General features: G+C 43.9%; 1 protein-coding gene across 1 annotated transcript in view; it reads left to right on the top strand.

Moving 5' to 3' along the window:
- Positions 1 to 1890: 1890 nt before the first annotated feature.
- The window catches only part of MYT1 (myelin transcription factor 1), a gene marked incomplete at its 3' end in the record, with an annotated part of 110578 nt that continues 90543 nt past the window's right edge, over positions 1891 to 21925 (top strand). Inside the window, exons 1-2 of the mRNA XM_081949694.1 lie at positions 1891 to 1991; positions 21654 to 21708. Of these exons, the coding sequence (XP_081805820.1) occupies positions 21654 to 21708 (55 nt within the window). The 5' untranslated portion in view covers positions 1891 to 1991. The remainder of the gene's footprint in view (positions 1992 to 21653; positions 21709 to 21925) is intronic.

Below are 21925 nucleotides of genomic sequence, written 5' to 3'. Positions count from 1 at the left end.
ACCCTCTGCTCAAGCAGGAGACCCTATTCCATTTCAGACTGTCGAGTCTCGTCTTAAAAACTTCCAGTGTTGGTGCAGCTACAATTTCTGGTGGCCAGCTGTTCCACTGGTTAATTGTCCTCATTGTTAGGAAGTTTCTCCTTAATTCCAGATTGCTTCTCTCCTTGATTAGTTTCCACCCATTGCTTCTTGTTCTACCCTCAGGTGCCTTGGAGAATAGCTTGACTCCTTTTTCTTTGTGGCAACCCCTGAGATATTGGAAGACTGCTATCATGTCTCCCCTAGTCCTTCTTTTCATCAAACTAGACATACCCAGTTCCTGCAACCGTTCTTCCTTTGTTTTTGTCTCCAGGCCTTTAATCGTCTTAGTTGCTCTTCTCTGCACTTTTCTCCAAAGTCTCAACATCTTTTTCGTAATGTGGTGACCAAAACTGGATGAAGGATTCCAGGTCTGATCTTACTAAGGTTTTATAAAGCGGTATACTAATACTCTTTTATAAAATCTTAGTAGGACCACGCCTGGAACGCCGCATCCAGTTTTGGTCACCACATTATGAAAAATGGTGAAGCAGAGAAGGCATGCTGCGTTTCCCATCGATCAAGCAATTTGGACCGGCGGGATCTAGGAGCAGAGCCTTCTCAGCTGCTGCCCCCAGCCTATGAAAAATTACCCACCTAGGCGGGGTGAGCCTTCCCTCTTCTAACTTACTGGATGAGTCTTAAGACCTGACTTTGTCAATTATCATGGGGGGGGGGCTCAAAATCCGACTGCAGATGCGGCGATGCCTGCTCACCTGAAAACGCTCTAGCTGCCTAGTTAACCACCCAGTTTTGAATTTTAACCTGATTTATGTCATCTTCTAAGTTGTTTTTAATTCTCATTTTTTAAGCTATGCTGTTATCCATGTATTAATAGGGTTTTATTGTGCTGCTGTAAACTGCCTAGAGTCACTTAGGTGAGATGGGCGATGTAGACATTTAATTTTAAAAATACCCTGGCTTCTTACCGACAGTATCCGTGGGGTGGTTGGTACGCTCTGAACTTGGTTGTCTCCTTGCAGATGTTTCGTTGCCCAACTAGATAACATCATCAGTGCAAAACCCATTCCCTTCTAAAATAGATTATGTTCAGGTCAACTCGCAAAGCACCCCTGGCCTGCTCTTGAGTTGCCATAGACAAGAGGGGGGAAACTCATGGAGCAGCATAGCAGCCACAACCAGAAGTACATTCCATGCATACTTTTCTCAAGGCTGTTTCCTAGGTTAGCTGCAACAGCCAAAGGGGCGTGATCTCTACAGCCCACAAAAGTGCTCCGTTGGATAATGTGATTTATGACACACCCTGGGGGGAGGAAGAAAACGGGGTCATAATTGGGCCGTAAATTACATGATGTCAGAACTGGCTTCACTTGGGTGCATGCCGACATGTTGCTCCTAATAAATAACTGGATTTCTTTTGAAGCTTGGCTCGAGGGTCATGATTTAATTAGGGCATCCTTCGGAACCCTGACAGCAAGCCAGCTCTGACCCCACATAATTTGGGTAATAAAAGGTCTGCAAGAAAACAACCAAGCTTAGAGAGCACCAAGGACTCCATAGTCATCGTCATCGTCATCCTCCCTCTTTTCTAGCACTGATGATGTTGCCTAGTTGGGTAATGAAAGGTCTGTAAGAAAACAACCCAGATCAGAGAGTACAATGAACCCCACACTCCTCCTCCTCTCCTTCCTCCTCTACTCCACCCTCCACGCCTTGTAGCACTGATGGTGTTACCTAGTTGGGTAATGAAATGTCTGCAATCAAACTCAAACAGCACCAAGAACCTCACAGTTCAATCCTGGGCTACAAATATTCCTTTCTGACGGCATGCGCTTTCTCTTCTCTCCTCAGAAAATGAGTTCCGAGGCAAACTGCTAAGTCAAAGGTGGACCCGTGGGGAGAAAATCAACAGTTGTGAGTCAGCCCCAAACCTCCACAAGAGACACATCAAGGTGAGAAAGCCATTCCCCGAACCCAGGTTGTGGAAACGATGCCACGGTGCATTTCCTTGGCTTGGGATGTTTTGAGGGGTTGACTTGAAGTTCTCTTGCCCTTTAGCTGACTTCCAAAAGTGATGGAGGGAATCCATAAAGCCTGTGACTAAGGGAGACCTTTGGGGCCCTTGGGAGCCTCTGAGCTTGGCAATTTTCTTGCAGGCATTTCATTACCCAGCTAGGTAACACCATCAGGGCTAGAAGAGAGTAGGGTTTTATATACAAGGGCCTTGCCCTGTCAGTGTTGGTGGAAGTGTTCTTGGTGGGCTCCTTGATTAGGCTACGGTTTATTGTTTGTTAGTCTGAGATGGTAGTTCCTTGATTGTCCCACCAACACTGGAAGGCCATTTGTATATAAACAGAGAGCAAATCCCACTCCCTTCTAGCACTGATGATGTTACCTAGATGGGTAATGAAATATCTGCAAGAAAACAACCAGCACCAAGAACCCCACAGTTGTCCTCCTCCTCTTCCTCCTCCCCCACTCCCTGCTAGCATCGATGATGTTACCTAGTTTGGCAATAAAACGTCTGCAAGAAAACAACCAAGCTCAGAGAGCACCAAGGATCCCACAGTCCTCCTCCTCCTCCTCCCCCACCCCCTGCTAGCACTGATGATGTTACTTAGTTTGGCAATAAAATGTCTGCAAGAAAATAACCAAGCTGAGAGAGCACCAATGATCCCATAGTTATTCTCCTCCTCCTCCTCCTCTTCCTCCTCCTCCTCCTCCTCCTCTTCCTCATCCACACTCCCAGTTAGCACTGATGATGCTATCTAGTTTGGCAATGAAACATCTGCAAGAAAACAACTAAGCTCAGAGAGGACCAAGGATCCCACAGTCCTCCTCCTCCTCCTCTTTCTCTTCCTCCTCACCAATCCCTTCTAGCACTGATGATGTTACCTATTTGGGTAATGAAATGTCTGCAAGAAAACAACCAAGCTCAGAGAGCACCAAGGCTCCCCACAGTTTAACCCTGAGCTACAAATATTATCTTCTAAGGTAGACTTCCCATGCTTCTGCTTTCCAAATCTGTTGAGACTACAATTCCCAGAATTACCTGCTCTGCCCTCCCAGCATGCCCACCTCCCCCCAGTCTAGATCAGCAAACCGCATACCCTCTTTACAATCTATCTATCTATCTATCTATCTATCTATCTATCTATCTATCTATCTATCTATCTATCTTTCTTTCTTTCTTTCTATCTATCTATCTATCTATCTATCTATCTATCTATCATCTATCTATCTATCTATCTATCATCTATCTATCTATTTTGTCAAACATATACGAGATAACAGGTATAAGTATAAACATGGACATAAACACAGGAAATGGGTACGAATAAATGGGGACAGTAGGACAGGGACGGAGGGTACGCTGGTACACTTATGCACGCCCCCTTTATAGACCTCTTAGGAATGGGATGAGGTCCACCTTAGACAAACTTTGAGGTTGAAGCTGTGGGGGTTTGAGGATGTAACAATGGAGTCAGGTAGAGCATTCCAGGCGTTGACCACTCTGTTGCTGAACTCATATTTTCTGCAATCGAGTTTGGAGCGGTTTACCTTTGAGTTTGTATCAATTGTTTGCCCTGTGTTTTATTGCGGTTGAAGCCGAAGTAGTTATTGACAGGTAGGACGTTGTAGTGGATAATTTTGTGTACTATGCTTAGGTCAGACCTTAGTTGGCGTAGTTCCAGATTGTCCAAGCCCAAAACTTCGAGCCTGGCGGGCATAAGGCATTCTATTGTGAGCAGAGGAGTGGAGGACTCTTCTCGTGAAATACCTCTGGACCTGCTCGATTGTATTAATGTCCGATATACAGTGTGGATTCCAGGCAGACGAGCTGTATTTCGAGAATTGGTCTAGCAAAGGTTTTTGTATGCCTTTGTTGGCAGTACAGTGTTATCATTGTATACATCAGTGATGGTGAACCTATGGCACACGTGCTACAGGTGGCACGTGGAGTCATTTGTCAGGTCACGCGAGGCGCTGGCCAGCTGAGTTCACCCTCTTTTAAAGCCATTTTTCGCCCTCCCCAGGCTCCAGAGGCTTTATAGGAGCCTGGGGAGGGCGAAAAGAGCCTCCCCGCCCCCCCCCCTGGAGGCCTGAAGCCTCCGGCGTGCAAAAAACTGGCCCTACAGGCAAACTGGAGGTTCAGGAACGGACTTCCTGTTTGCTCGGAGGGTCATTTTGACTGCTCCGGTGGCTTCAGAGAAGCCTTCTGAAGGTCCCTGAAGCCTTCGGAGCGCTCAAAATGACCCTCTGAGCAAACCGGAAGTGACTTCCTGGGGGCGGGGGAGGCTGTTTTCACCCTCCCCAGGCTCCTATAAAGCCTCTGGAGCCTGGGGAGGGTGAAAAAAGCATGCAAAAATGGGGGGTCACACCTGTAGTGCGTGCATGCGCACTGGGGAGCGCGCATTGCATTATGAGTGCGGCACGCCTGCAAACGACCCTCCTGCACTCCCCCCCACTTATGGCACACGAGCCAAAAAAGGTTCGCCATCGCTGGTATATATTATATACCCAGTTTGCATACAATGGATGTCGTTGGCATCCATTCCGCTCATACTTTAAAAGTGAATACTTTCTTTCCGTTCCCGTGAGAGGGAATGTTTGATGCTCTGCCGAAGTAGGATGCCTGGAAGCTGCCCAAGCTTACCAATTTTTTAATGGATTTGTGCAACGGGTAATTTTTGCACGACTTCCTTTTGCGACGAGGAAGTGACCAAGTGTTTTCCCGGTTGGTGCTCTTTGTACCTAGCAATCTCTTCCTGGTTCAAAAAGGAAAAAAAAAGTTTTCTCTTTGAGATGAAAGTGATTAAAATAAGAAACGGAGGCGATGCGAGGTCCATGAGCCAAGAGAGAATTATCCAGCCTGTCTATAATCGGTCAGCCTGCAGGCTGCTATTGTTTTTAATGAGCTGCTTTTCCATACCTTTAATAGCCTCTTGAAGTATTATATGAGCCAGCGATAATGGCTAATCAGTGCTTGATTCCTTGCCATTAAAAAAAGTTTCCTCAGCACCAGCCTCCTTTTGAAGCCACATCGTGAGGCGGCTTGTAGGCCGCCATTGTGAAGATTCTCTGTGATTCCTCGCTTTTTGGACAAAAGGGGAGTTCTCTCCGGCAGTAGACTCAGCTTTTTAACATTTTTGGCACCACGTTGCTGGGCTTTTACCTCATGGCTCTTTAAAAAATAAAGCGATTTTAAAAAGGGGGGTACATGAATGTTACAGTGAACAAAACCATCCTTTGGATGGTTGGATTTGGCTGTTCTAGAAATGGCTGGAAATGTTGAGAAACAGGAAGCAAAAGATGGATGCTATATTATTATTATTATTATTATTATTATTATTATTATTATTATTATTATTACTACTACTACTACTACTACTACTACTACTACTACTACTACTATACGATTGTATCACAGCGGCCAGTTGATTCGCCGGATTTGGCATTGATTACTAGTCGGGCCCCACCCAGGGACCTAGGACGTCGTAACGTATTTTCGTAATATACGTGCAGATCCAAGCAGTGCAGCTTTTTGCATTTGACTGATGGTGATTTTGTCAAGTTTTAACTGTTTTAAATGTAATTCCAGTGCTTTTGGAATAGCACCCAGTGTGCCGATTACCACTGGAATTACCACTGCTGGTTTGTGCCATAATTGTTGGATTTCAATTTTTAAGTCCTGGTATTTCGTGACTTTTTCATGTTCCTTCTCCTCAACCCTGCTATCACCTGGTATTGCGATGTCTATGATTGTAACCTTCTTTTTCTCAATCAGTGTGATGTCTGGTGTGTTATGCGCTAGTATTTTGTCTGTTTGTATACGAAAATCCCACAGGATCTTGACCATCTGATTTTCGGTGACTTTTTCAGGCTTATGTTCCCACCAGTTTGTTGTTGTTTTAATATTATAATTTTTGCACAAATTCCAGTGGATCATTTGTGCTACTGAATTGTGCCGCAATTTATAATCAGTCTGCGCGATTTTTTTACAGCAGCTGAGTATGTGGTCAACAGTTTCATCAACTTCTTTGCAGAGTCTGCATTTGGCATCATCAGAGGATTTTTCGATTTTGGCCTTAATGGCATTTGTTCGGATAGCTTGTTCTTGCGCAGCCAGGATTAGTGACTCTGTTTCTTTCTTTAATGTACCTGTTGTTAACCATAACCAAGTTTTTTAACTGTCCACTTCATCTTTTATTTTTTCCAGAAATTGACCATGTAAGGCTTTGTTCTGCCAACTCTCCATTCTTGATTTTATCACATCTTTTCTGTATTCTTGTTTCGTCTGTTGGGCCTTCAGTAGATTTTTGTTCTTTACTTCGATTAATAGATGTTCTTGACGTTCTTTTAAATAATCAGCTAGTGCATGTTTTTCTTCTTCAACTATTTGCTTCACTTGTAATAATCCTCTGCCACCTGATTTTCGGGGCAGGTATAGTCTATCAGTGTCACCACGTGGATGTAAACTGTAGTGCATTGTCATTAGTTTCCTGGTTTTTCGGTCCAAAATGTCCAAATCAGCTTGTGTCCAGTTAACTATACCAGCTGTGTATCTTATAACTGGTATTGCCCAGGTATTTATGGCCTTGATTGTATTTCCACCATTTAATTTAGATTTCAAAATTTTCCTAACTCTGTTGGTGTACTCTCTCCTGACAATATTTTTTACTTGTCCATGTTTGATGTTATCCAACTGCAAAATGCCTAAGTATTTGTAGGCTTCATTTTCGTTGCATTTAATTAGTTGGCCATTGGGCATTTCAATTCCCTCACATGTAGTGATTTTGCCCCTTTTTATGGATATAGTGGCACATTTTTCCATGCCAAACTGCATTGAAATATCGGTGCTGAATACTCGGACTGTGTTTGTCAGTGATTCGATTTCTATTTCTGACTTTCCATAGAGTTTCAAATCATCCATATATAATAAATGTGAAATTTTTTCAGCTTCTTTGGCTGTTTGGTAGCCTAATTTCATTTTTTTTAAGATTACTGATAGTGGGATCATCGCGATGATGAAGAGAAGAGGTGAAAGTGAATCACCCTGGAAAATTCCTCGCTTGATATTAACCATTCCATAGTTCTCATTCCCTACTGCCAACTCAGTTCTCCATTGTTTCATCGCCTTTTCAGTGAAGGATGTAATATTTTTACTAATGCCAGTTGTTTCTAAGCATTTTATGATCCAACTATGCGGCAATGAGTCGAATGCTTTTTTATAATCAATCCAGACCATATTCAAGTTCGTTTTTCTTTTCTTACAATTTTCTAATATCATTTTATCAATTAGGAGCTGATCTTTTGTGCCCCTACTCCTTCTTTTGTTGCCTTTTTGCTCTACTGGCAAGATGTTGTTTGTTTCCAAATAATCCATAATGTTATCTGCAATAATGCCTGTGAGTAATTTAAAGGTTGTTGGCAAGCATGTTATTGGTCTGTAGTTTTCAGGTATTGTTCCTTTAGTTGCATCTTTCTGAATCAAGTATGTTTTTCCAGTTGTCAACCATTCATCAATTTGACCATTTTGTAAAATTTCATTCAGTTGCCTGGCCAACATTGCATGTAAACTGGTCAGATATTTGAGCCAGAAACCATGTAATTGGTCATTTCCAGGTGATGTCCAATTCTTTACTTTTTTTACTCGATTTTTGACCATCTCAGTTGTTATTTCTAATACTTGCATTTGTTTGTTACCAATGCTTTCCTCAAAGTCATGTATCCACTTTGCTTCCTTATTGTAGTCCTTTGCATTTCCCCACAATTCTTTCCAGAATTCAGCTGTGGCCTGCTTTTCTGGTTTTTGACTTTTGGTGCCACCATTCACATTAAGACTTTGATAAAAACGCCGTTGGTCTGATCGAAATTGTTGATTTTGTTTATACTGGATGATTCGTGCCTCATATCTTTCAATTTTTCTAGCTGTTGCTGTTATCTGCTGTTTTACAATCTCTACAGCTTCATTGATGTTTCTTGTATCCAATCTATATCTTCTGATTAGCTGATCTATGATTTTTCTGTTTTTAAGCCGTTGCTCATGCATGTTCTTTAAGTTGCTAGCATCTGCCCTTAATTTTTTGACTTTTTGTTCTAATCGGATTTTCCACTTTGGCTTTGATGCTTTTTCCATTGTGTGATTAGGTACTTTGATTTTAATGCCTAGTTCATTAGTGACTATTACAGCTGCACTGTACATTAACTGATTTGTTTCCAAGATGGATCCCGATTCAATTGTTGAAAGCACTGCATTAACCATTTTCATGATAGGACCCAAAATTTTCTTAGGGACAGTTTTTAATGATGGTAAACGTTGCCTTTCCTCCCTAGCCAGAAAATGCTCCATGATCTTGTCCTTCAGTTCATTTTGTTTTTGAGTTGGTTCATCAGTTGGTTCAATGGTAACTAGTTCTGGTGGTAGTGTTGTTATTTCCTCTCCGGCAGCTTCCTCTGAGAGTTCTTCTATGATTTCTTTAGTTGTGTCATGAGTATCACTTATTTCCTCTTGTTATGTTGTTGTTGTTTTTTTGCAATTTGCCTGAATTTCCTCAAGTTCAACTTCGCTAAACACTTTATTTCGTATAATAAATCGCCTTTGATCTGCTAGTTGTTGTTCACTAACATTTGAATCTGGATATTGTTGTTTCCATAAATCATACATTCGCTTTAAATAGCCTCTTTTTTTTGGCTCTGAGTTGTAATAACAGGCCATTATGGCACGATTTTCATCTGCACTATATTTCTGTCGTTTTGTTGGCTGGTCCACTTGTAGCCCACTTGTCGACGGATGCCCAGGGACCTCAACATCCGCCGCGGCCCTTGTTAACCCGCGCGACGACCGATGCGGTATAGAATTTTTATTCGTTTCTTTCACCATGTTGTATGGGTTGGCGAGTTTTTTTTTATGGGGCCAGGTTGCCAACCTGACCCCAACCCTCCTCCTTTCTCATCCGGGCTTGGGACCGGCAATGGCGGAGTTGTTGTTGTTGTTGTTGTTGTTGTTGTTATTGTTGTTATTATTATTATTATTATTATTATTATTATTATTATTATTATTATTATTATTATTATTATTATATTACTGCACGGGAAAAAGTTGGAGGCCGTCCTTCCTTCCTATTCTTCTTTCCTCTCCTGTCCTTGTTCATCTCCTCTTCTCTTCCCTCACATCTCCTTCCTTCCTTTCCTCCCCATTCCCTCCTTCCTTCTCCCTCCCCTCTTCCCCTTCCTTCCTATTCTCCTCTCCTCTTTCCTCGTCTCCTCTTCTTTCCTCTCATCTTCCCTCCCATTTCTTCTCCTTCCTTCCTTCCCCCTTTCCTCTTTTCTTCTTTCCTTCCTTCCCCCACCTCTCTCCTTCCCCCACCCCTCCTTCCCCCTCCCCTCTCCTCTTCCCCTTCCTCCTTCCTTCCTTATTCTCCTCTCCTTTTTCCTCCTCTCCTCTTCCCCCCCATCTTTTCTCCATCCTTCCCTCCCTCGTCTCTCCTTCCTTCTTTCCCCCTCCCCTCTCCTTTCGCTTCCCCTCTTCCCCTTCCTCCTTGCATCCTTCCTTCCTTCCTTCTTTCTCTTTACATCCCTACCTGCCTTTTTCTTAGCTCTCTCTTGTGTTTCTTTTTGTATTTCTATCTTATAATAAATTTGACTAAAATTCTTGGAAAAATAATGCAAAAGTCTCCAGCAACAATTTCAGAATGTGTTACAGAGGCCCAATTTTATGGTTAGCCTACAAAGATTGCCATGTTATTATTGGGGGAAAAATAAAAAATTTCTGGGTAAGGAGAACTAGTTGGATCGGAATAAATAACAAAAATAAGAAAGGATTTGACCGTTATTCCCTTGCATTTCCAGTCACCAGTTTTCCAGGAATATTTTATTTGGAGCAGGAGAGATTCTGCCTGTAACCTGATTTCATTTCCAATTTAAGCATTCCTGCTTGGAAGGCCATTACCTGGCGACCCAAAGAAGTGGCTTTTTGCTTCTAACTCCTTTCCTATTAAAAAATAAAGAAAGAAACGAGAACAAAAAGGCCACTGCATACCAGCAAAGCCACAAAACTCCGGATTGCAAAAAAAAAAAAAAACCAACCCTGAATTAAAACTATCTCTTTTTTAAGAGAGGAGGCACGTGGGAAGAAGTTCCTAAAACACCAGGTGAAAAAAAAAAATGAGGGCTCTTTGCACGCGCTCCGTGACTGAGCCTTCATTCTTGCAAACCCTCAATGGAACGCTTTTAACCGGGAAGGAAGAAGTTTGCCAAAAGAAAAGTGGAGGTTTGTTGTTTGCAGACAGGAAGGCCTTAAAGAGAGAGAGAGAGAGAGAGAGAGAGATCCAGCTGCAACTTTCTGAAAAGGAGGGGAAAGCAACAGCGGAACTGTCAAAAGTTCAGGCTGAATTCTCTTGCCAGGAGAGAATTGGCGGGGGGGGGCTTTTGTGCAGAGATCGGTTCACCCTTAGTGGCATCCACACAAACACGGCGGCCTGTGTGTGTCTTGTCCCCCCCACCTCACCAGGAACAAGGCATCGACTTGTGACGGGTGAAACAAAGTTAGTGGAAGACAGCTGGGCCAGTTGGCATCTCAGGTCCTGCTGCCAGAGGCTAAGCCAACTGAAAAGACATTTTCTCCTGGCTTTAAGTCCTGAAAGAGTCATCCTGTCCTTGCAAGGATGGTTGAAGAACGAACTTCTCCAAGGATGTTTTATTTATTCTTTATGTATTACTAGCCGATAACCCGGCTTTGCCCGGGTATTTATTTATAGGGGAAAAATGTCCAGACCAAATGTAATTTCTAATGTTGGATTTTCCCCCTTACCAGAGGGAGCTCCCTTGTGGAGTACTGTGAAACCATTACCATGGCAACTTCACTGCTCTGCACAGTAGAAGCCATTTTAAGGCACAACAGGCTGCATCTTAACAGAACACACACCCCAAGGGGCTTTAGGGGTGTATTACCACCACAGTATTTTTACCCAGAGAGTAAGTCATCTGTGTAGCAAGTTTGGTTGAAATTGCTTGAGGCATTCCAGAGTTATGTTGGAACATACACACACACACACACACACACACACACATACACACACACAGAGCCATTCATCTATATCTATATCTCTATCTCTATCTCTATCTCTATCTCTATACATACATACATACATACATACATACATACATACATACATACATACATATTTGTGTTGTATTTGTGCTGATAAATAAATAAAGGGAGACTAGTATAGATCTATTTCAAGCTATTTAGCTCTCATCACCTAGCCATACCCTTACTGGGATTTGAACCTGGGCTGTATTACATATTAGGCAGATGTATTAGCCACTAAGCCACAGGCTCTCCTCCTTTATCACATATATATATACTCGAATACGCCAAGACCTGCATATATATATATATGTTTTCGTAGATTTTCACGGGTGTAGGCATGCTGGTCTTGTTTTATTTGGGTCTTTTCCCATGTAAGATTGCAAGACTGTAAGATCTTACACGGGAAAAGCCCGAATACAACAAGACCAGCATATATGGAGAGCTTGTGGCTTAGAGATTGAGAGCTAAATAGCTTGAAATAGATTTATACTAGTCTCCCTTTATTTATTTATCAGCAGAAATGCAACACACAGACACGTGTGTGTGTGTGTGTATGTATGTATGAAGAAGATTAAACCTATTATTAAAGGCAATGCAATCCTAAATGTCATTAACAGAGAGATTGAATCAAGACCACATGAGGAATTAGTACCGTTCTATAAAGCCTTAATAAGGCCACACCTAGAATACTGCATCCAGTTTGGGTCACCACACTATAAAAACGATGTTGAGACTCTGGAAAGAGAAGAGAAGAACAACAAAGATGAAGAGGCTAAAACATATGAAGAACAGTTGCAGGAATTGGTTATGTCTAATCTAGCTAAAAGAAGGACTATGGGAGATATGATATCAATGCTTCAATAGTTGAAGGACTATCACAAAGAAGAGGAGGTCCACCTATGTTCCAAAGCACCAAAAAGGAAGATGAGAAACAACAGATGGAAACTAATCAAGGAGAGAAGTAACCTAGAACTAAGGAGAAATTTCCTAACAGTGAGAAACAATCAATGAAACGGCTTGCTTTCAGAATTGGTAGATGCTCCATCACTGAAGGTTTTCCAGAAGAGATTGGACAACTATTTATCTGAAATAGTATAGGGACTCTATGATTCCTTCACACGCTGCTCTGGATTGCTGGATTAAGTCATTGGCTGTAATAGAATTGATAGTAGACTAACTCCCATCAGCTGGGTTTCGAGTGTTTGAGGCCAATCAAGTTGCACAATGACACACCAGCAAGTGCACAAAAGACCTTTTGGCTGTTTGCCAACACTCGTGCCCAGATCATTTATCATTTGAGCAACTGCACTGTGGCATCAAGGTTTGCTTATTTGGTTTTGAGGTTGGTTAGAGGCATAGGTAGGTGAGGGGCCTTGGTGTAGGATCCACACCCAGCTCATGTAGTCGTGAAGTTTACAGCTCAATATGTTGTACGACTGAGTTCATTTGGTAGTCAGGCTTTAAAGCAGAATAACAGAGTTAAATAAACCGTTCAGTTTATTTATTTGCTTGTTCGTTTGCTTGTTAAACGTATTTGCTGCCCATCTCGTTTCAACCCTGAACTGCAAATATTCTCTTTTATGGAAGCGATTTTAGAAATCCATAGTAATTTAATCTGGCTCAGATTCCCCGCAAGTGGCAGGAGGCTAGCCTTGACTAACTGAAACACACACACCCCACTTATCTATGGAGATTCTCAGTCATCCAGGTCATGGTTGTCCCAAAGGTTTTTTTTTTCAAGAGGCAACTGGACTTTCTAGTTTTTCTTTGAAGACATTTCGCTTCTCATCCAAGAAGCTTCTTCAGTCCACCTGCATTTAAAGGACAAAGGCCACTCTTTTGAAGACAGCAGAGTCCACATTTTTTGGATAGAGAAGACCGCTGGTTTGAAAGAGGGGCCAAAGAGCCTATGATCTATGTCAAAACTGACCAGCCTTCTCTCAACCCTTGTCTTGGCCGTCGCAGTATCATTCTCTCCCTAGATACCTGAACAGGGTATATGGCAGCCGCTGACCACAATCAAAGCCCACAAACATACCAAACAACTACAAGGACTTCACAATGCCACAACCACCCTCTCCATTTTCTACTTTCTCGTCCCTGGCCAGTTTCCCCATCTCCTTCCTCCCCATCACAGTGAGCATTTTTGATGGTTTGCAGTTAAATGTTTTATTTGCACCGTTTGTTTATGCAAATGAAAACTGACAGCCAAGCCTTGTTAGGCTGTTTATTACACAGCAGTAAAATTTAATTTGAGGCCTTGAGAGGACTGAAGAGTGCCTTCTAATGGATGCGCTCCCAAGATTTTGAAGCAGGGACACAACCGTTCTTGTCACATTGGAGTGGGGGGGGGGGCGGTTTTGACTTTGGCAGAGAAACTGGGAGGGTAAAATGAGGTGGGGTGGGTTAAGTAAGCCAACTGCTAGTTAACTCAGCTGTGAACAAAACTCACCAAGGGAGGAATGTCAGGAGAATTTAAATCAAGCAGCTGGAAGGGCCCTAAAGAGAAGAGAAGAGGGGGGGATACAACAGAGAGGAAAAAAGGCAGAAGAAATCTATGAAACCACAGCTGGGAGCCACAGGAACAAATGTGCGAGAAACAGAGCCATGTGCGTGCAGGGAGCATGCCTTGACATGGCACACATTCTGTGTGGGCTGTTGTTTTGGTTGCTTATAAAATGCAGTCCCCAAATAGTGGTAAAGGGAAGGAAGGAAGGAAGGAAGGAAGGAAGGAAGGAAGGAAGGAAGGAAGGAAGGAAGGAAGGAAATAAATAAGGAAAAGAGGAGAGGGGAAAGGAGAAGAGAGGGTGGAAAGGAAGGAAGGAAAAGAGGGGGAAAGGAGAAGGGAGGGAAAGGAAGGAAGGAAAAGAGGGGGGAAAGGAGAAGGGAGGGAAAGGAAGGAAGGAAAAGAGGGGGGAAAGGAGAAGGGAGGGGGGAAAGAAGGATGGATGGATGGATGGATCAGTGAAAAGAAGAGGTTTGCAGAAAGTCCAATAGTATCTTTAGATTCCTAACTGGATGGATAGTAACATTCATCTTCCTTCCTTTTCTTGCTTTTCTTCTTCACTCCCTCCTTCCTTCTTCCCTTCCTTCCTTCTTTACTCCTCTCTTCCTTATTTGTCTTGCTTGCTTGCTTGTTTCTTGTCTTTTTCTTTTTCCTTCCTCCTTCCCTCCCCTGTTTTCCTCCTTTCCTTTGCTTTTGCTTTTCCTTTTCCTTCCTTTTCCTGCCTGAGGAGCAAATTGCCAAAGCAATGCACAAAAGGCAGCCCAATGTTTGCCCATTTCCATGGAAAAACTGACAAAACAAAGGGAACCCAGGCGAGATTTCATTTCAAAGGGGGCGGGGAGGGGGGGGAGGGAAGAGGGGAAGGCATCTCGCGCCCAGCCACCCGGCAATCAAAAATATTAATTCTATTGTGAGGCGTGCATCGGAAGGCATTAACTCTGGCGAACGCCAGGAATGGCATATTTGAAAGGCTCGTAAATGTAATGAAGTCCTTTTGACACCTGCTCCTCTCCACACTTTAAGGAGCAGCCATTGGTCCAGAGGGAATCGAGGCTTTAAAAATAGAAATGATAGTAATTGTCTTCTTGGGTTATTGGAGTGGTTGTAATAAACACGGAGGCTCAAAAGGAATGGTATCGGCCGGGGCCGGGCCTGACAGGATGCATAAATTATGGATGTGTTTTTATTTCCTTCGCCTTTCTCCCCCCCATCAGCAAATCCACAAAGGGGGCATCCTGGTGGGATCGTGGAAGATTACCATACGTGAGAGAGGATAATATGCATGGAAATTTCATCCCAGCCCCTCGATTGGTGGAGCTGGCCCTCCGGGCACTTTGTCACCCTTCAGCGTTTTAAAACCAAACAATGGAGGGTGATGTATGTCATCTATCCACCTCCGTTGGTGATGAGCTCCAGAGGAAAATGCAGCCTGTCATCCTGGCTGCAAGGAGAGGAAAAGATGGGCGTGAGTGGGTGGGTGGTGTTGGTGGAAAGACATTTGCAGACACCCAGAACACGGATCGCCCCTCAGTAGCAAAATAATAATCGTGGCTCTCCGTGCAAAGAAGGTTGGAAAAGAGTTAGGAGGGACTGCTAGGGAATTCTGTTCTTTTCCAGGCACTGCAGTCTTTGGGAAACGCGTCCAAAGGAAGTTAATTTTCTGCTCAAGAGCCGTGGTGGTTGAGGGATCAGGCTAGAAAGTGGGAGACCGTGAGTTCTAGTCTTGCCTTAGGTAGGAAAGCTAGCTGGGTGACTTTGGGCCAATCACCCATTGACAGGGAATTCTAGTGCCGTCTTAGGCATGGAAGCTAGCTGGGTGGTTTTGGGCCAATCACCAGGAGACTGTGAATTCTAGTCCTGCCTTAGGCATGGAAGCTAGCTGGGTGACTTTGGGCCAATCACCAGGAGACTGTGAATTTTAGTCCTGCCTTAGGCATGGAAGCTAACTGGGTGACTTTGGGCCAATCACCAGGAGACTGTGAATTCTAGTCCCGCCTTAGGCATGGAAGCTAACTGGGTAGCTTTGGGCCAATCACCAGGAGACTGTGAATTTTAGTCCTGCCTTAGGCATGGAAGCTAACTGGGTGACTTTGGGCCAATCACCAGGAGACTGTGAATTTTAGTCCTGCCTTAGGCATGGAAGCTAACTGGGTAGCTTTGGGCCAATCACCAGGAGACTGTGAATTCTAGTCCTGCCTTAGGTATGAAAGCTAGCTGGGTGACTTTGGGCCAATCACCAATTGACAGGGAATTCTAGTGCCATCTTAGGCATGGAAGCTAGCTGGGTGACTTTGGGGTAATCACCAGGAGACTGTGAATTCTAGTCCTGCCTTAGGTATGAAAGCTAGCTGGGTGACTTTGGGCCAATCACCAATTGACAGGGAATTCTAGTGCCGTCTTAGGCATGGAAGCTAGCTGGGTGGTTTTGGGCCAATCACCAGGAGACTGTGAATTCTATTCCTGCCTTAAGCATGGAAGCTAGCTGGGTGACTTTGGGCCAATCACCAGGAGACTGTGAATTCTAGTCCTGCCTTAGGTATGAAAGCTAGCTGGGTAGCTTTGGGCCAATCACCAGGAGACTGTGAGTTCTAGTTCTGCTTTAGGCATGAAAGCTAGCTGGGTGACTTTGGGCCAATCCCTAGGAGACTGTAAGTTCTAGTTCCGCTTTAGGCATGAAAGCTAGCTTTGGGCCAATCACCAGGAGACTGGAAGTTCTAGTCCTGCCTTAGGCATGAAAGCTGGCTGGGTGAGTTTAGATCAAACACCAGGAGACTGGGAGTTCTAGTCCCGCCTTAGGCATGAAAGCTAGCTGGGTGACTTTGGGCCAATCACCAATCGACTGTGAATTCTAGTCCTGCCTTAGGCAGGGAAGCTAGCTTGGTGACTTTGGGCCAATCCCTAGGAGACTGTGAGTTCTAGTCCCACTTTAAGCATGAAAGCTAGCTGGGTGGCTTTGGGCCAATCACCAATCGACTGTGAATTGTAGGCCCGCCTTAGGCATGGAAACTAGCTGGATAGCTTTGGGCCAATCACCAGGAGACTGTGAGTTCTAGTTTTGCTTTAGGCATGAAAGCTAGCTGGGTGACTTTGGGCCAATCATCAGGAGACGGTGAGTTCTAATGCTGCCTTAGGTATGAAAGCTAGCTGGATGACATTGGGCCAATCATCAGGAGAATTCTAATCCCACCGTAGGTATGCAAGTTGGCTTGACGACCTTGGGCAAGTCCCTCCCTCTTTTTCTACTTGCATTTTTTACGTGCTTTCGAACTGCTAGGATGGCAGAAACTGGGACAAGTAACGGGAGCTCACTCCGTTACGCAGTGCTAGGGATTCGAACCGCCGAACTGCCGACCTTCCTGATTGACAAGCTCAGCGTCTTAATCACTGAGCCACTGCGTCCCTCTATAGCACTGCTAGCTCATACTTAACTGGTGATCAACCAGGATATCTTGTTTATAATACATGTGGCTGCATCTCCCTCTAAGGATCATATATAGCTTGATAACCTTCTGTGCACACTTTACCTTTCCAGCAACCAGTCTGTAAGATTCAGAGATCTTCTCCCTGCTACTTCATTCCTGTTTCGAATTGTATGCTTGATTGTTTCTGTGCGGACATTTCATTACCCAACTAGGTAACATCATCAGGACTAAAAGGCAGTAGGGTTTGCTTTCTGTTTATAGACAAGTGGCTGGCCCTCTCAGTGTTGGTGGGAGGATTTCTTGGAGATTCCTTGGTTAGCTGTGGTGGCGGAGTGGTTAGAATGCGGTATTGTAGGCTCACTTTGCTGACTGCCAGGAGTTCGATTCTGACCTGCTCAAGGTAGACTCAGCCTTCCCTCCTTCCGAGGTCAGTAAAACTAGGACCAAAATTGTTGGGGGCAAAGGCTGATTCTGTAAAACACTTGGAGAGGGCTGTAAAGCACTGTGAAGTGGTATATAAGTCTAAGTGCTATTGCTATTGCTTTTGCTATTAGACAATTGTTTACTTTTTCATTGTCTGAATTGGTAATTTCTAGATTGGGGTCTTGTTTACTCTTTGATTGTTGATCTAATATTAATCTTGAGGTTAATCTTTGTTTTACTTCAAAGTTGATTGCCGGCGAGGAAGTACACCCAATGTATGCATTCTGTCCCTATTTATTTCTTGTCAGGGTTCCAAATAGCATCCAAAATTAAATCAGAGTCCAAGGCAAAGTATTGCTCAAAGTTCCAATTGATTAAGAGAGCCATGTTGGCACATCTGGGAAAACCCGAATCTGAAAGCTTCCCAGTTTTCCCCACCCAGTTGAAAGTTCAAGATCTTGCCCCACACACCCGCAAGTCCATCACATGGTCCAATCTTCCACTGCCATGCTGGCAGGTCCACCCAAAAATCAGCTGACCAGCGCACGCATGCGTGCTGGAGCTGACATAGGGCAATGCCTTGCGTGCCCTCAGATATGGCTTCGCTTGCCACCTGTGGCACCCATGCCATAGGTTCGCCATCACGGTTATAGGATTTCCTGCTTGAGCAGGGGGTTGGACTAGAAGACCTCCAAGGTCCTTTCCAACTCTTATTATCCTTTGTTCTATTGTTTAAGCTGTGGATTGATCAAATGTATTACCTCTGTATTACATGTGAATATTCCTGCAGGCATGAACATGTATGTGAGCATTCCATTAAAGAGGATTAAAAAAAACATCTAAAATAAATCAGGAATACCTGACTTTAGAACTGTTTAAATAGCCCCACAAGGATCAACACAATACAATACAATAGCAGAGTTGGAAGGGACCTTGGAGGTCTTCTAGTCCAACCCCCTGCCTAGGCAGGAAACCCTACACCACTTCAGACAAATAGCTATCCAACATCTTCTTAAAGACTTCCAGTGTTGGGACATTCACAACTTCTGGAGGCAACTTCTGTTCCACTGATTAATTGTTCTCACTGTCAGGAAATTTCTCCTTAGTTCTAAGTTGCTTCTCTCCTTGATTAGTTTCCACCCATTGCTTCTTGTTCTGCCCTCAGGTGCTTTGGAGGGTAGCTTGACTCCCTCTTCTTTGTGGCAACCCCTGAGATATTGGAACACTGCTATCATGTCTCCCCTGGTCCTTCTTTCTATTAAACTAGACATACCCAAAAGTATATCCTTAAACCTTCAAAACTTTGCCAACTTTTTAGAAGGGTTTAACATTCAAATTTGCTTTTTGACTGGCGAAAAAACCCTTACATGGCCATTTTTTTTAAAAAAAGAAAAGAATTATTTTCTTAGGTTCCTTGGATTTTTTAAAAAATTATTTCCCTTTTGAAAGCATGACAAGATGAACTGTGAGAATCTATCAAATTGGGAAAGACAAAGCCAGATGACACAGCTGCTATAAAGTACTACCAGATATCAAATGTTGACATCAAATATCAAAATTAACCATGAGTGGTTGAAATTAGATCTCGGGGATGAGGAGGTGGTATAAGTCAAATGTGTGATAAGCTTCTGCAAATATCTGCATATTCCACGCATTGCTGACATCCATATGTTGAAGGGCGGGAGGGTGGTTACAGGTAGTCCTCAACTTACAACAGCCCATTTAGTGACCATTCGAAGTTACAATATCACTGAAAAAGTGACTTATGACTATTCACACTCACGACTATTGCAACATCCTCATGGTCACGTGACCCAAGATTTGGAAGCTTGGCAACTGACTCAGGTTTATGACGGTCGCAGCGCTCCCGGGGGGATCACGTGATCCCCTTTTGCGACCTTCTGACCAGCAAAGGCAATGCAGAAGCCAGATTCACTTAACAACCAGGTGGGTTATAAACTTAACTGCAGTGGATTCACTTAGCAGCAACAAAAGTTGTAAAACGGGGCAAAACTTACTTAAGAAATGTCTCTCACTTAGCAGCGTAAATTTCGGGCTCTGTTACAGTCGTACGTCGAGGACTACCTGTACAAGCTGTCCTTGCTGTGGGGGAAGTGAATCAACCTTTCCATTCTGTGATCAATCTGTCTAAATCTCAACTCGGAAAATTTTGGGACAATCACAAGGAAGGCTCCCATCATTTCAAACCGAGATGTCAGCTTCTATAAACAGGTAGTTCTCGACTTACGACCGCTATGGCCACGCATTTCTTTCGCTGAGACATTTTAAGTCAGTTTCCCCTCATTTTATGACCTCTCTTGCCAGAGTTGTTAAGTGAATCAGTAGTTAAGTTAGGAACGTGGGTGTTAAGTGAAGCTGGTTTCCCCAGTGACTTCGCTTGTCAGAAGGTCGCAAAAGGGGATCACAGCAGAGGTGGGTTCCTACCGGTTCGGCCCAGTTCGGCCCAGTTCGGCCAAGTAGGTAGTAACTCGGTCTGCCACGCCCCTGAACCGGTTCTATTGGTGGCGCCTATATTCTTTTGCGCATGTGCAGAAGCATTTTTTCCTGTACTGCGCATTCGTGCATAGAGTGTATTTTTGCATAGCGTGCATCCTTGCATGGCATGTATCATGTGTGCATAACGTGCATCAAGCATGCATAGTGCGCATCAAGCACGCATGGCACAGCTCTGAGGAAACCACCAGTGGCAGCCGCCGGAACCACCCCTGGATCACAGGACCATGGGACACTGCAATCGTCATAAACGTGAGTCGGTTGCCAAGCATCTGAAGTTTGAAATGTGACTATGGGGATGCTGCAGTGGAAGTGTGAAAAATGGTCAAAAGTCGCTTTGTTCAATGCCGTTGTAAGTTTCTTTTTCTTGCCTTCTGGTGTTTGGGAAAATAAGTTGACCTCTCCCTTCTTTGTGGCAGCCTCTCAAATACTGGAAGACAGCTATCACGTCCCGCCTAGTCCTTCTTTTCTCTAGACTGGCCAAACCCAAGTCCTGTAACAGTTCTCTGTACAGTTTTGTCTTCAGGCCCTGAATCATTTTAGTTGCTCCTCTTTGCTCTTTTTCCAAAGTTTCCAAAGTTAGCAGCTGTATGTGTAGATCAGTGTTTCTCAAACTTGGCGACTTTAAGTCCTGTGGACTTCAACTCCCAGAATCCCCCAGCCAGCATAGCTGGTTGGGGAATTCTGGGAGTTGAAGTCCACAGGACTTAAAGTCGCCAAGTTTGAGAAACACTGGTGTACATCATCTCTGAGAATGTTATAATTTAGACCAGAAGTTGTCCAAACTTGGCGATTTTAAGACTTGTGATGTCCAACTTTGGCCACTGAGGAATTCTGGGACTTGAAGTCCACAGCTCTTAAAGTAGCCAAGGTTGGACCCCCTTGGGTTAAAGCCTTTCCCACTTTCTTTGGGCTGTCCCAATTTTACAGAAATACTAAATAGTATTACTAAATACTATATCACTAAATAGCAATAGCATTTAGACTTATATACCACTTCACAGGGCTTGACAGCCCTCTCTAAGTGGTTTACAGAGTCAGCCTCTTGCCCCCAACCATCTGGGTCCTCATTGTACCCACCTCCGAAGGACAGAAGGCTGAGTCAACCTTGAGTCAGTGAGAATTGAACTCCTGGCTGTGGGCAGAGTTAGCCTGCAATACTGCATTCTAACCACTGCGCCACCACAGCCTTTTTGAACTGTTGTAAGTTGAAGAGGGACGCAGTGGCTCAGTGACTAAGACCCTGAGCTTGTCGATCAGAAAGGTTGGCAGTTTGGCGGTTCGAATCCCTAGCGCCGCGTAACAGAGTGAGCTCCCGTTACTTGTCGCAGCTTCTGCCTTCCTAGCAGTTCGAAAGCACGTAAAAATGTAAGTAGAAAAATAGGGACCACCTTTGGTGGGAAGGTAACAGCGTTCCGTGCGCCTTCAGCATTTAGTCATGCCGGACACATGATCAGGGAGACGTCTTCGGACAGCGCTGGCTCTTCGGCTTTGAAATGGACATGAGCACCGCCCCCTAGAGTCAGGAACGACTAGCACATATGTGTGAGAGGAACCTTTACCTTTACCTAATTTTACAGAAACACCTTAACTTTGACTGTAAAACGCTTTTTTATTGAACACAATGTTAAATTCTTTTGTTGTTGGATTCCAGATGAGTTTAGAGAATGATGACAAACGAGCACGAACACGGTCGAAGGCAATTAGAGGTAAGCATTTTGTTCTATTCTCCATGTGGAAACAGGGGTGCAGATGGTTCAAACACTTTGGTCTGAATGGAATCCTGCCTGGGGATAAGACCTTGTGGGTTTTTGTGTGTAGTTTGTGCACAGCCACATCCCCTTCCCAATTATTCCCAACAGATTGCTTTGGCAAATGACTCAAATGGCCGTTCAACCCAGAGACCGACTTTCCAGTCATTTCTCT

The sequence above is a fragment of the Natrix helvetica genome, assembly GCF_964273705.1.
Source record: "Natrix helvetica genome assembly, chromosome: 3".
Classification (NCBI taxonomy): Eukaryota; Metazoa; Chordata; class Lepidosauria; order Squamata; family Natricidae; genus Natrix; species Natrix helvetica.
This window is presented reverse-complemented; position numbering and strand designations above follow the sequence as displayed.